The sequence below is a fragment of the Cimex lectularius genome, unplaced genomic scaffold (genome assembly GCF_000648675.2).
Source record: "Cimex lectularius strain Harlan isolate CLEC.00 unplaced genomic scaffold, Clec_2.1 scaffold21, whole genome shotgun sequence".
NCBI classification, from domain to species: domain Eukaryota; kingdom Metazoa; phylum Arthropoda; class Insecta; order Hemiptera; family Cimicidae; genus Cimex; species Cimex lectularius.
In genome coordinates, this window is record NW_019392671.1 from 2,050,250 (window position 1) to 2,066,307 (window position 16,058).

General features: G+C 34.5%; 1 protein-coding gene across 7 annotated transcripts in view; it reads left to right on the forward strand.

Annotated features, from left to right (window-relative positions):
- LOC106668556 (solute carrier family 12 member 6) overlaps positions 1 to 16,058 on the forward strand; it is a 468,955-nt gene that overhangs the window by 203,970 nt on the left and 248,927 nt on the right. Inside the window, exon 1 of one of the 7 annotated variants that reach the window (XM_014397422.2) lies at positions 3,649 to 3,741. The exons of the other annotated variants lie outside the window; for them this stretch is intronic. Within the exon in view, the coding sequence (XP_014252908.1) occupies positions 3,705 to 3,741 (37 nt within the window). The 5' untranslated portion in view covers positions 3,649 to 3,704. Of the gene's footprint in view, positions 1 to 3,648; positions 3,742 to 16,058 lie in introns of those variants that run through there. 7 annotated transcript variants of the gene reach the window in all.

Sequence of the window (16,058 nt, forward strand, 5' to 3'; positions counted from 1 at the left end):
TTCACCACTTATTCTTGATATGAAAAACTTTCTTCAGACAAGTTGGAAATTTGATGTAATTGGGGGTTTCTTTCTGCGAAGTCGGTTTTCAGTAAATCACGTCATATTGATCGCCATCATTTTTTAGAATTGCAGTGAAACCTCTTGGTCAAGGGATAGTCATGGTGTTATAACTTTTGTCTTCTTTCGGGAGGTGTCCTGAAAACAGATTCTTTATAGCAGTTTGTATATTTATATGTGCAGATCGTACATATGAGGTGTAGATTTAGATATAAATTTTCAATGACTTTACGAACTCCTAAAATTTTCTGTCCTTCCATTTATTAGGTCATGTGTTATTGTCAGCATTTAAAGTCCATCTTTGACCACTCGGTACCATTTTAATAAAACAATATACGAAAGAAAGTAAGGGGGAGAAGAAGTTAACAAATTCACAGAATCACTCTAATTCACTCAAAAAATACTTTTGATAATTAATATACATAATTAGAAATCAGTGTAATACTCGATTATGCTACCTAAGAAAACCTTAGGCCTGTCCGCTACTAAGAAGGCTTTTACTGTTACAGTCTATAGATTGACTGTAGGACGACCCGTCATTTATTTGACAACAATGTCCCATAATTGTATAGTTTATTATATATATATTTAATAGCTTAGTTAGTTACTTAGTTTTATATATTGACCAGTTCAGTTAGTTTTATATATTGTTTAATTTCATGGCCGTGGTGTATGACATCATTTTCATTAGATATACATTTGAGTAACAAACACAGGGCCACTATAGTCTCAATAAGACAGAAACTGCTTAACATATATCACAGGCTTATAACAATTTTTAGAGAGAGGGAAAAATTATTTCAAAAACCACTCTTCAACGAGAAACAACACTGTGGGATCTGGCAATCATTGCACTCGAAAAGCTGTATAACTACTTATAAGTTACATAAAAAAGAATAGATAGGAACACAGCAAATAATATGCCACAATACTCATGTCACAGCCTGTGGTTTACATGAAGGGTGTCCTTTACCCTCCTGTGTTGCAATTTTGCCACGATCAACTATTTCATCCACATGTCTGGTGAAAGTCAGGCTCCTATCCATAGTTAAGCCAAGTATTTAACACTCTGCGACCAAGGGGTAATATTTCCAGTTGCTATAGCATGCCGAGTCAACTAGGGTCTTCCTCTGGTGAAGAGAATGACTTCTATTTTAGATTAATTGATTTTAGGTTTCCATTTATTGCAGAAACGGGCGATTCTGTCAATATCCGAGCTCAGCCTCTTGATTATACCATTTGGCTTCCATGAGGATGTGAACATTGCCAAGTCGTAAGCATAGAAGCCCAACTTGCACTTCTTGGGTAAGGAGAAAACATTGAAGAACAGTTTAAACAAAATGGGTCCCAAGATTGATCCTTAGGGAACTCCAGTCGTGATTTTGTGAAGGGCTGAGGGGGTATTGTTACAGGACACACGAAATCTTCCGTTTAACGAGTACGAATGAATAACTTTTATTTAATAAGCAGTAAAGTGAAAATTTATTAGCCATCCAAATGTAGACCTTTTTGTTAAAACCCATCCGTTATGCTGTCCACTACTCTGCTACGCTGTCCCTGCTGAGTTCAGGCCGGAATCCAAGTTGTTCCGCTTTCATTATTCCTGATTGAGTAATATGAGCTTCCAAGCGTGCTAGGACGCTAAATATCTAGCACACGCTCAAATATTTTGCTAATATTGCTCAGTACATTGATTGGCCTGTAGATTGATGGGGAATATGTCTTTTAAATCTTCCAGTGGTTTGGAAAGCACCCTTGTATCTGCGTTGTGGAAAACATAAATTACTAGTACTAACGATTTGTGTGGAAGATGTTTTAAAAGAATATTAGAAACACCGTGATGGACCGGAACCTTTTTATTTCTTCATGCTTTTATGACTTTGGCCACTGCATGTGGTAATGCAAAGAGACAGGCCTCTGCCTTTACAACAGTATTCTTAATGTACTGGCCAACGGTGCACTGAGAACCAAGGTTTATTGTCTCTTGCACTTGCTTGAGATAACTACCCATCACTATTCTTCCATTTAAAGTAATGGGTATGAAATATCCCATAAGGAGAATTTTTAAATATATAGAAATTGAATATTCCACTGCCGGTCTAACTAACTAGAGGTTCCCTAAACAGAGGAGTCCTTTATGGGAAGTTTCACTGCAGAATGAACACTCTCAACACGACACGCAAGAATGGCACAATTACACAGAAGACAAACACTTTGAGCCCTGAAGATGATCTCAATAAAGATCGAAACGTTGGGCACGATAAAGAAAATATTTTTCTGAAACCTACATCACACCATACCGCATCTCATGATTTCTGAATAATTATCGATTAACGATCACTAATCACCACACATTAAATTATACTTGGTAGATCCAAGAACGTCTATAAAATATTAGAGATGTCAAGCATCGTGTAAGCAAAAATCTAACCATTTATTGCAACACACTACTGACAAAAAAAACTTATACAAAAACTCTTAGATAAGAAATATTAACCGAATGAGGAGATTGCAGTAATAATTACTAATCAATTTATTTAACTACAATAATTACAAATAATTAATTAGATTATATATGTACATATGCATACAAATCCATAAAATTTACATTGTATAAGTACATTATGTTTATATATCACGCATCAGATTTTTCAGGCACGGCTGTTTTGTTTGCGAAGAGGAACACAATGATGTGGCGGCAGGTGTCCTTTTTCCTTTTGTTCTCAGTAGCTCGATGGTCCTTGAAACGGTTTTTCTCGGAGGATATATTCATCTTACTTATTCGCATTTTCAGAACACAGTTTTATATGTTGTTTCTTCCGATTGCTTTCGTGTAAAGCGACGATTCATCGAAAATAATTTCGCGAATTTTGGTAGTTTTGCACTATTTTTATCAAAGACTTTTGGATATACATTTAGGATGTCAAGTTAGTAGTGCCCCGGCGATTTTTAACAAAAATGTCCTAAACCTGAACAAAATACAATTAAACTAGTTTCTGTCCAACCTTACACTTACGGAAGAACGTTAGCTACCTGATTAATTATACGATAAGAATTAGTAATTATGTATTTTTGTCATCTTACTATTTTGCACCCTAGTTTTTCTACTATTTGCCTAGAAAATAAACATTTTATGTTCACCACTTGTTTTATTGGTGTAAAGTTTGACATGGATTATTTATTTTACCTTCCGTAACATGTTTATTTGATATCATGTTATACAGAAAGGGTGTTTTACAGTATCTATACTATATTTAATAAGAGTAACCATTCCCAAAAAATGTGTTCATTAATTTTGTTTGTTTTTATTGTAAACAACGATAATATTTGTCTAGTGTGAATTTCCAAATCTGAAATTTTTTGATAACTTCCGACAGTTATGATTTCAGTAGAAATCGAACGACATGGTGAAAAGAGGGAAAAACCAGTGGTCCTCGTAAAACGGGATAGTTGAATGTGGGCGGTCTGGGACGTGGCGTCAGCGGTGGTGCTAGTAGTATGTTAGCGAGTGGCGGGACTGGTTTCGGGAGGGGATTTTAAGGGAGCAAAGGGGGAGAAGGGACGAGGTTCGTTATCGATCCATAGCCCGGGTCCAGGGACCCTGAGCTGAGTCTGGGGTTCTCAGTCCAGATCCAGACTTGGCGATGGAAGCAGCGGGAGAAGAGCCTAAACCCACTAAAGGTGAGCCAATGGCATTTATATGAAATTGACTCATCGTCAGACAAACGTGTCCGGAAACCTGTTGAACTTATGCTGATTCTCTAACACCGTTTTGTAATGGTTTTTGCACAAAGGATTTCCACAGTTTATCTATATTTTTAAGATATGGGGCTGATTCGAAGAGAATTTTATTTTTAAACAATTTTTTGCCTCGTTTACAATATTTGTTAAACGAAAAAATTAATACCTGTTGGGCCAAATCATAATTTTCTTTATGGAAATTGCGTATACCTTTTCAGCAAAACTTAAAATATTGGGAATTTGTCATTTAATTGACACCCATCTCTTACCAGTTAACCCTTTCTTTCAACTTAAGGTGTTTTTGGTTTTCAATTTAAAATTGGTCAAATGTGAATATAAGGAAGATTGCAGAGACACGTGTCAGTGGAATTAACGGATGAGTGACAATGGGTTCACTGTCAACGTAAACACATTTCTCAACCTTTCGAGAATTTTTTGTAAAAACAATCACAAACCTTCAACAACTTAAACTACATTATTTCAACTGACACCAATTGTTCTTCTTTTTTTCAAGTAATCTTGAAAAAAATTTATAAATAACAGGGGTGGTCCGTATCCGTGGCTACGATGTAGTACGAGGCGGGAAATTCTACGTCAATTGTGCAAACGCAGCTTTACTAGAATGGGAAACATTTTGTAACAGAACATCACCCTCCCCGTAATTAAATCTCTTGAAATACAATAAATAAAAACCATCTGCATAGACGGCAAACCCGTTACTCTGTAGAATATTCTTTGCATTTTTTGTATATTGTATACCAACATTAAAATGTTAAATGCTTTAAAACAAGAAAAAATACGGCCTAGCTCATCAGGTACCCTTGTACAAATTATAATTGCACTTTTCTAATTTTTTTAAAATATTTAGTTAATTGCGTAGAAATATAACTGAATTATCACTAAATGAGTTGTTTTGTGTGTGGTAATTATTTTTTAACGTATGTATGGGTAATGTAGATGAAATAACAGATTTTCCAAATTTCTGGCCTAGTTATTTAATAATAATAAATTACTATTTTACGTATACAATTAATACGTTTGAAATTGACTGTGCTTAACGAAAATAAAGTGTCCGGTATTGTAAATTAATTTGTGTAAAATAACAATTTTGGAAGGTGGTTCTATAGGAAAAAGTTAGTGTGTAGATCTGCCGGACATACGAGAAAAAAATGATTGAAAATGAAAACTGCAGGTATCATAGAAATATGATAAAGCTCAGCCGAAAATAAAATAAAATTTGGACATATTAGACTAACTATTAAATAAAACATGGACAAAGCGTTTGCTCAAGCTTATTATGGTTCATATAAAGAAAAGACACAATATCTACTAACCCTCAACAAAAAGCATTAATGGACACTGATTTAACTGCCCCCAGTAGAGCATCATCTAGGAATGGGTAGAATTATCAATTAATAACTTTGTCGTTTCTGTCAAAAGAAGAACATGTTCAAAACTCTTGTATGAAAAATCTCTTGTCAATTCGAAATAGAAATTGTTAATCTACTAATAATGAGGGAGTTTTCCAAACCTGTATAGTAGCGTTAAGGTTTAAGTACCAAGAAGACAACGCAACTCACCAAACAACAAAAAATTAAAATTTCTATAAGACTAACAAGTGCATTTTTATGACTTTTCTATTGTTCGTTTTGAAGTAGAGAACTTTATCGAAAGCAGCCAAAAAACAATTTATTTTTAGTTTAAAAAAAGGAATGAGACGAACTTTTTGGTTTAAAAATCATTAATCAATTACTGGCAAATCAGACATTTAGTTGAGCTATAGATAGATATTTTTTGTCGGAATGAGCCTAAATATTTGTGAATTGGAGCGACATTTTAACCTGAGAGCCTGCAAAATCCCGTGGAGTATCATTCGTTCACAAATTGAACATTTAAGATTTCTTTAAACCTAACAAATAGATATTGTTTAGATTTCTGAACTTGATAATTCAAAGGCATTTGTAGACGTGTCCAATAATAAGCTAACTAAAGTTGTCCTCGCTCAATTTAAACTGGTTCATCAAACTCAGGTGTGAACTTATCTACTTTCCTCCCCTCAGATAGATGGTTCTGTTGAGCGCTGCTCACTGTGTAATTCCTGCGCGAGGCAAGACCTCTTCCATTTATTGGCTGATTTCCCATTTTCTAGGAGTTTCGAGTTCTCTTTTCGGTAACTATTCGAGTTTTGAGAGAGCGTTTGATCGCAAAACTAAATTCTCCGTATTCTCAGACCTGGTTAGTATTGCAAAGTGTACATTGGAGTATCGCAGAGAGCTCGTAGAGTAGTTGAATTTTTAACTTTATATTGAGAAGCACTAATAGTTTTAATCTCATTTAATTTTGTTTACTTAATTATTATTATTATTTTTGTATGTACATATTATCTTCTATTCAAGTGATTCTCAGCCGGCCACCCCTCCAGCAGCTGATTTAATAGTCAATGCTGTAAAAGAACTGTTATTTTAATTTCGGTTATACTTCCTTATGTACATAAATGGTTTTAAAAATGGATTATAATAAGCGTAAAAAAAATAATTTGAAAATACAGTCATTCACTGTTCAACAATGAAGCAGAAAATGGTATATAAATGATATATATCATAAAACGAAAATGATCCTAGTGCAAAATAATAAAAAAATTACATTTACTTCTGTTTTTCTATTATTTCCTGCACATAATATTACTGACGTTTTTCTGTTCAGTTGTATTTATTTATTTATTATTTGGGAAAGATTTTTGAAAATCAACTTACTAAACCTTTTTACTTAAGATATCACACATTCCAAATAAGTAACTTTAAATTAGACAACTTTTTGAGTATTGAGAGGACAGAACTACTCCTTTTAATTGTTGTGCCTATGTGTTTAAAAAAAATCTGTATTTAATATTTTCTTTTAAAAAGAACATATTAATCTTATGTGAAAATGTAGAGCAAATGTGTAGAGATTAGTGACCGTTAATCGATAGTTATTCAGATATCGTGAGATGCGGTCGGGTGTGATGTAGGTTTCAGAAAAACATTTTCTTTATCGTGCCAACGTTTCGATCTTTTATTGAGATCATCTTCANATAAAAGATCGAAACGTTGGCACGATAAAGAAAATGTTTTTCTGAAACCTACATCACACCCGACCGCATCTCACGATATCTGAATAACTGTAGAACAAATATTAATCTTATGTGAAAATGCATATTTACCTTGAATAGTCTAGGCCAGCGTGAATTCGAATAGCACCGTTAGCGTCTACATGAATTTAACAAATTCTAGTCCTAGAATATTTGTCATTTTTATGATTTGGTGACAATCCGTTCGACAGGATTTTGCGGATGTCTCTTGTATGATGGTAAATTGATTCCATCCAACTATAAAACATCTCTGTTGGTAAAAAAAAATATGTCAACGTTACTGACAATAAACAAAGAATGTTCAAAAAGGGAAAATACAAGATGAAATCTTAAGAAAACCTTAGAACATTTTTACTGCAAATGTATACGCAATGGAAAAGCTAAATAACGACCAACAGTCTACCATTTCGGAAATTCATATTTTTTGTTGTATAAATAATTTACCCATAAGCTAGAGAACTTTCCGGAGTGTGGCATAAAAACCTTTTCTCATTTAAAAAAAAGTAATGAACTGTAATTTTTGTGAAGAAGAGCGTCATTTCAACGTGGGACATCTGCAAAGTCCCGTTGAATCATCATTGTCAAATTGAATTATTTAGATTTCTCTAAAACTTAACAAATGGGGTTTATTATTTTCGTTTTATTCTTTTCAAAATAGCGAACTTCGTTGAATGAACTACAAAAACCTTTTTTCTATTTAAAATGAAAACGAATGAGCCGAAATTTTAGTGATTTGGATGGTCATTTCAACCTGAGTCATTCTCAAAATCCCTTCAAACGTTGATATGTCCACAAATTGAATTACTAAGATTTCCCCAAAAAGTTAACAAATGGATTTTATGATTTTCGTGTTGTTCTTTTAAAAATAGAGAACTTTGTCGAATGAGCAAGAAAAAACCTATTCATATTTAAAAAACAAGAATGAGCCGTAACTGTCGATCCGAAATTCATCAGTTAGTTATCGAAAAATCAGAAGGTGGTATCGGTAGAGCTACACAGAGATATTTTTAGATGAAACGAGCCTGAATATTCATGAATTTGAACGTCATTTCAAAATAATCCATTCGCAAAATTCCGGCGAATTGTCATATTTATTTGGTAGATCGTGGTGAGCGAGTGGTTAGGGCGTCTAACTCATAATTGCCACAGTTCTGGATTTGAATCCTGTCAAGTTACACGGATTTTTAACTGTGAGTAATATGAAAAAAATATGGGATGTAGATCCGTTCTGTATGACAGGAAGTACTTTACTTACTAACTTTTAGTGTTTTTCTTTTTAAGAGTTCTTTCGAAGCAACCGGAAAAAAACTTCTTCTTACTTAAAAAAGGGAGAACTTTTCTCTCAGAAAAATTGATGAATGGTTTGGAAAAATGGTAATTGTTGAGGAAACTGGCCTTTTGTACATTAATAACTTCTAACAATCCTTGCATGCTATATTGAGCCATTGTATTAATAAAAGATAAAATATTATTAGAACAGTTCATAACCAAACTGTTTAAATATATGCCGAAACAACGCCACTGCCGGTGAAAGGTCGCGCGTTAAAATTAGTAATAAAGGTTGGGAGACGTTTAAAAAACAGTTTCGTGACGGCTTGATTTGAACCAATTATTGCTTTCAGTCATAGAGCTTCGCAAATTACGCCTGTTTTACGAACCTGTTATATATCAAATAATTTATCAATGTAAATGAATCTATTCAACGGTGGTGCAAGAATTAACAATACGTTCCAAACGGCCTGCCACCAAGCTAATGCTTCATATGTGTCCAAGTATTGTTTTTATTATTTAATTTATTATTTAGGTTTATTACCCTGTTTTTCCTTTATTTGCATGCTCCCATAAATTATTATATGCTGAATACAAAACATTTTTAAGTTTACACATAGACCAAAGGTGCCCATTATGCAAAGATAGAGTAACAGTCGAGCACCTTTTCAATTATAGAAGGCTCGACGTTTGTAGGCAATATTTTGGAATATCGTCGGACCTGTGCGTAGTCTTGGGGCACGGCAGCGGGCACAAATCGCTGTACCGGTACCTCAGGGCTATAGGGATCTTCAAATGTATATAGTTTATGTGTGTTTGTTCTGTGCTTGTGTTGTGTCTGAAGTGTTTGTGTCGTGTTTGTGTGGTGTTTATGTTATTACATTAGGATGAACGTAATTTATTTGCGTGAAAGGAAGGGGTTATTTACCCCGCCCCGAGGAATATCGAGTACTCTGGGGTGAGTGTGTGATGTCTGGGGAGCAAAAGTAAGTTATTAGCGCGAATGGAGTGGGTTCGGCCCCGCCCCGAGGAATATCGAGTACTCTGGGGGAGTGAATGTGACCAGACTTTTCTGTTAGTATTGTATGTTGTTTATATTTTACTCTGTTGGAATGAATGTAATTTAAGCATGAAAGGAAGGGGTTATTTACCCCGCCCCGAGGAATATCGAGTACTCTGGGGTGAGTGTGTGACGTCTGGAGAGTAAAAGTAAGTTATTAGCGCGAATGGAGTGGGTTCAACCCCGCCCCGAGGAATATCGAGTACTCTGGGGGAGTGAATGTGACCAGACTTCTATGTTTGTGGCGATGTATATGTTATGTATTGTATGTTGTGTATCAATTCTTAAATTGACAACCTGAGGTACTAACAAGAGGCTAGCTTTTTAAAATAACGACGTAATATACAAGTAAAAGCACAGAGTCAGTAACCAGATCGAGATGCTCAAATGGCTGCAGTTCAATACAAAATACGCGAGAAAGACAGGAAAGAGAAGGAATACATACATATATATATACATAGACAAATACAATTATTCGTTCTTACGTGTCACCGTATTACTATGTGTCACATTAAGTTAAAGTCGATAGTGTCGAGGAACATAAGAAAATATATTTTGCATTTACTTATGAGACGGTCCCATGATGGTGGTCATCATGATCCCCTGAAGTTATGATGTCAGTGAAAATATGAATACCACCTTAGGAGCTTACATAATTTTTGTTTACAATATCTGTAAATATTGCAGAATGCGGCCAGGTTCTACTGGCAAATTTATGTCCACTTCAAGGTTTGGCCACACTTGTGTGATTGATGGTTTTACTATTTTAATTTGGTCTGGAATTTATATGTCGACAGGCAAAAAGCCCACTATTACACTTGAGGCTTCGGAATGAAATTGTTCTGAAACCATTTATTGCCTTCGGAACTATTTTATGTTGTACTCTCCTTAGTTTTGGGACGTTGTGTCGATTTTGTGATGTTTTGATCTAAACGGGGGCCGGGTAAGAGAATTGTAAGAATCGCTCCTTTGCAAATAATTTCGAGAGAGTCACTCCTCAATCCCCAATACACCTTGGCCGATCTGCTAAGCCGATTAATTAGCTGGAAGACTTTTTCGCATGTGTAGTCCATTTGTCTATTCCAAGTAGGTTTTTTATCTATCCAAACTCCCAAGTATTTCATCTCAATCACTATTTTTAGGCGGATACCGGATAGATAGATACACCCTAAGGGGTTCGATATTTTTCAGTTTGGTGACATATAAGATTTGGGATTTTTCTGGATTAAATTTAATCATATTTCACTGTGCTCATTTCTCTATTGATTTAGGGTCTCATTTTCTGTAATTAGTAATAATTGGACGTTTATGGGCAACAGTAATAAGAAGGTCGTCGGCAAAATCGAAAACCTGCACTCCTTCTAGATATCCCAGATTTAATAACGAGTTGAACATGATTGTACAGAATCCTGGGCCGTAAAATGATCCCTGAGGACATCCTTTTACAGCTTGTCAGTTGATGGAACAAGAGACCGTTTTTTTGTATGGTTGATCGGTAACTACTCGACAAAGAGTATAGATTACTTGAGCATTCTTTGTTTTTAAGTTGAGCAAGAATAGCAGGCCACGATGGAGCATCAAAAGCTCCGTTGTCATCCAGTGAGATGATAATAATACCGTTTTTGGAAGGCAGGTTACATTCTAGGGAATCTTTTCCATCTATTAGGCCATCAACTGTACTCTTTTAGGGCGTAAAGCTATACTGTCGGTGCTGTTTACTCTTTCAAAGGTGAAACATTATCCTATTGTTCATTAATTTTTCGTGAATATTTCCGAGGAATGGCAGCAAACTGATAGGAGGGTATATTGAAGCGTCGTGAGATTCCTTTTTTCCGGGTTTTTTTAATAATATGAATGAAGATGTCTTTTAAATGCCAGGAAAAATGCCTGCAATACAAGTTTTACAACGCACAAAGGCCATAAAAGCCATAACTTTTATTAGCCCATCATCACCACGCGTTTTTTCTCTAAATCCGGTGATAGTATTTGAAATTTCTTTTTTCCCAAATGGTATCGTTTTTTGTCGGAGAATTTTCAGAAATTTCTTCATTAATTTTTGGTGACTAATATCGTCTGGATAATCATCGGCTGGTATGCATTTTTTCAGGATTTCCGAGAGAGTTTGTTCGTTACTATGAGTTTAAGTCCCATCATGCTTTAGAATTGATGTCAGCTTTAGGATTTCTTTCTTCTTCCTTATGCGGCGTCATAAACTATGTTCCATCGTGCGGACTTGTCGGTTGCGTTGCACATATTTCTCCATGTTTTGTTTTTACTTTCCAGAATCTTCGTTGTTAGTTCCTCTTGCGCTTTATAGTATTTTCTTTTGTGGATTTCTCTCAGGTTTTGATCTTGCGTATTTCTTTGAATTTTTTTCTCAGTCGCCTGCTGTACTTGCAAGCTGCCGATATATGGGGGTCCATCTTGGAACACTGCGCTTTGCGTTAGATTTACTCGGAGCATATTGCGGCATCGAGGAATTACACGCCTGTGTTCGCCACATTAATTTCAGTTTGGATTTTAGCAGGCTTCTTCTAAGGGTTGGGGTTACTTCTATTATTGAACGTTGTCGTTCTTTTTAAGCAAATTTGTGTTACCTCTTTTACCACGTCAATTAGATTGTTTTTTGTGATTTCAGGAATATTATAATTCTAGGTTTACTTTTTGTAACCGCCTCTGCTTTTATATCTTTAGTACAAATTTTATTGGTTTCTTCTGAGAGTTTTTCACAGTCATTTTTAGTTGTTGTTTTTATGATGACCTTTCAATCTTTTTACTCTGAGCTTCATTTTGGCCGGACTTTCCTTTTTTTCAGGATATTCTTGATAACATCAGAATTAGCATCCTTGTTGTTAGGTATAACTAGAAAAGTGAAAACAGGGTCTGGGATTTCTGGTGAGTTTTGTTTAAGAGCATCACTGTAAGATAATGCAAGTTGGGACGTGGTCTGAGCGGGAGCCGCTCCTTTTGTTTTATAGTAATTAATGATCAATTTAAGATAATTAAATACCTCCGTTAGATCAAGTATTTCTTTCTTGGCTTCATCATAAAGTTCACTTGGAGGATTTCCTCTACAAATCAGCACTTTTTTTAAAGTTTTTGGAAACACGAGTCCACGTCCATATCACTCATTGTAACCAAGTTTGTACTGCACAATCTTCGGCCAATGCTTAATAGAGCCTTGGCTTTATGCAGTACGTTACCAATGTGTTTCCTCATTTGAGCCTTTGTCAAGGGTTATATGAAGGTACTTCTTTCTGTGAAGAGTATGCGATGTTTTCCTACGGTTTATATTTAAACCCTTTTTCTGACACCATCTTCCTACGGTATTTAGGGCGTTTGTATTTGATTTGACAGAGTGTCTTTTCCCTTTTATTATTGTTACCAGATCATCTGCGTAACCTAAGATATGGCATCCTAATTTGTAAAGTTCTTTAATTAGATCATCGACTACCAGCAACCAAATAATTGGCAACATTACCTCTTCTTGAGAGAATATTAATAAACTTGAAAATTGGTTTATTTTATCGTTTGTTTAATCACCTTTCATCGTTGAACTTAATAGAAATGGTATTTCACAGATTTTTTACCTCAATTTTAATCAAAATAAAACAAGGAAATCTAGAAAATCTCTGAATTTTGAATTTCTGTTTCAGGTAAGCGGAATTGGAGGCCGACCACCGTCCTATCAGGTTTATAGTAAATAGCAGAAATAGTGTAGTGAATTATTATTGAAATAATGTTAAATAATAGTAATTTTCAAGAAAAAAACAATGTACACATGTATTTGTCTATTTTGAAATGTAGAGACAAGATATAAATAGACTAGATGATTTTTACGAAACAAATATATTACGTTTTTTTTACTTCCTCATTGACACACGATAAACCTATCTTTGCTAAATAAGGAGTGCATGGATTAGCGAAGACGGATGTTATAATTGAATATAAAAACCTGGGTACAAAATAGCCAGTCAGGCAGCCAATGATCATCGATGAAGTACATTTTTCCATTAAAAACAAAAACAAAATTGAATATTTTTTTATCTTGCCCAATTCTGTCCTGGTGAATAAACTTTATATTAAGACTGATCTAAGTCTATTTTAAAAACTCGATGCTTATGTTTTTATGATCGAATTTTGGTAGTTCCGTTATGCACCGAATGCTTATTTTTTAGTCATTTTAAACATCAGGGCATGAAGCATGCAGTTACATGTATGTTTTTCACTCCGTACATCGATTCATACCATTCAGAAATGACTACGATGCTATTTGAAAAATGAACATTTATTATTCTTGTTTTGGGAAAGGTTTATGGTCGTTTAAAGATTTGAACATTTTGCCAATTAATCAGTCTTCTGATAAGTAATCCAATCAAGTAGCGTTTTTATGATTTATACAAATTAAGCTTGTAAAGATTCAGACAGAAATGAAAATAGGCATGCGCTGACATATTCGTGAATTGAAAAGTCATTTTAACTTGTGCCATCCGTATGTTTCGTTGAACCTTGTCAGATAATAAAAAATAAAATAGATAATAAATCCTATATTTTATCAGATCTAGCATCATGACACACTATTTATTTTTCTGATAACTCTTCAAAATATATTTAACTATGTGCTCAGTTGTCTTCTTTACCGAAATTAGGCATGCATGATAAGAGAGTCATGGGCCTCCAAATGTTCAACAAATCCGTCTTTTAAAATTTGAAATGTAAATATTGAAACAATTGTTAATATTGATTTAGCTCTCAAGAGAAAATGGTTATGATGGAGTGGGTATATTAATTCAATGTTTAATACAATAGTCACTACTGTTTTACATTGATCCTAATTTCGAAGATGCTCATCAGAAGACTATAAAGTACCTATATAACGTGTGCGCTTGTTGAATAGCATGTACTGCTAGAAATCCTGATCACAGTAAAATCAGTTTCAAACAATTTAAAAAACCCAATTATAAGTAATACATTGCTATTTCAGTTTTTTATGTCTTTGTTTTTGTTGCGACTTCTTGTATACTAAATTCTTTCAAATCTAATTCTGGTACATTGTCCAATTCTATTAAGAAAAGCATGTTTAAAATTAATTAATTTAGTTGTTAAACTTTAGATAGGTTTTAGGTATGTTGTTAAAATATTAACTCAAATTTTCTGAATTCAACTGACTGGTATCTTCTTTATTGTTTTTGTTCATTTTACGATTATCATTTATTAAATTCCACACTGTTTTTTCTTTTTTTCTATGGCACTGCACATTCTCTTTTATTTTTTCCAAGGGATCATCGTTTTTACACACTTTTCTGAATTTGTTTACATTTTTGAAAAATATGCTATTGCTTAATATTTTCTCATTTTAACAAGTTCCTCATTGAGACAAATTGTTATGAATTGGTTTTTCAAGATTTTTATTTTGTATAATTGGAGAATGCATAACACTATATATTCCAGTAATCCCAAATATTTCTTTTCATAGAGCATTACTCAGTTTATGTGTATTATGGAATTTTAACAAGATTGAACCTTTTATTGTTAGAGGGTTAATGTATATTGTCAGAGCTTTGCTCTTCCTTTAATTTTAAAGTTTTAGAAGATATATTTTCTTACGTAAGTTTGGAAAAACATTATCTAGGCATAGATATGTTGGTCATTATTATGAGAACAAGGCCATAGCTAGTTATGTCCATATTGTAGTGTGGTCATTATAATCTAGCTGTCTGCTGGTTTTCAGCTTGAATGTTCATCACGATCGTGATGCGTGTTTTAAATGGAGAAAGTTCGTATGTGTTTTTTTATCGTACAAAGCCGGAAGTGAGTATTAAGTGTATAGCGTTTTAATATTTCACTAGTTAGGTTTCCACAAAGTGTTCACCTCCACCCCCGCCGTAGCGGAACGTTCCGGCCATTGCGCTTAACTTCTAGAGTATACTTTCAAGCCCAACTTTCCAACTTGAATAAAATTATTACAGAAACTCAAGTGTATTTTCCAGCGCCTCGTGCATTGGAAGTTAACTATTCTAAATTATCGTCTGCTGGAAATGAATCGGAGAACTCATTTTAAACTCGTAAGAAAATAATTGAATTATTATTAAATTTTTCATGACCAATCAATATCGTACAATTACGTTGAGATAGAAAAGTCAGTGTCACGAGCGGGATTCGTGGAAGTCACGATAGCTCAAGTGGTAGAGTAGCGCCTATCAAGCCGAAGGTCGTGGGTTCGAATCCCGCTCGTGACACTGACTTTTTTAACTCAACTTAAAACCTTAATTAATTAAATTATTATTTATCAATTAATTAGTCCTGCCATATTTCCTTGATATTTCGTCACTCCACCTCCATCCACTGGCGATATTCAACCAAGACCGTTGTAGGGTCGCCAAAGAGGGTTCATTTCTGGCCATTTCTCTTCACGGGCCGTTGCAGTTATAATAGGGGACCGTATACCAGCGTCTTAGATCTTTCTGAGGCTTCTGCCCAACGCTGCGATCCCCATTTCCTCTGGGAAGAATAGTGGATTCTGCTGTTCCTTCCACCTCATAATTTGTCAGACGTCTTTTGTAATCCGCTTGCTACTGCCAACTTGAATTCAAAATCAGACATGTATCGATCTATAAAAGTTAATTATTTCATTTCATTACGCATTTTATATTTACAAAGTGCCTACCTATTAGTGACTTGTTTTAAATGACCTTGTTTTCCCAAAACCTGCTCAATCTTGAAAAAAAAAACAGTACTTTTTCTTATGTTCCACTTGCTATTTCAAATATTTTTATATATTATTGAAGTTACCGAAGTGCC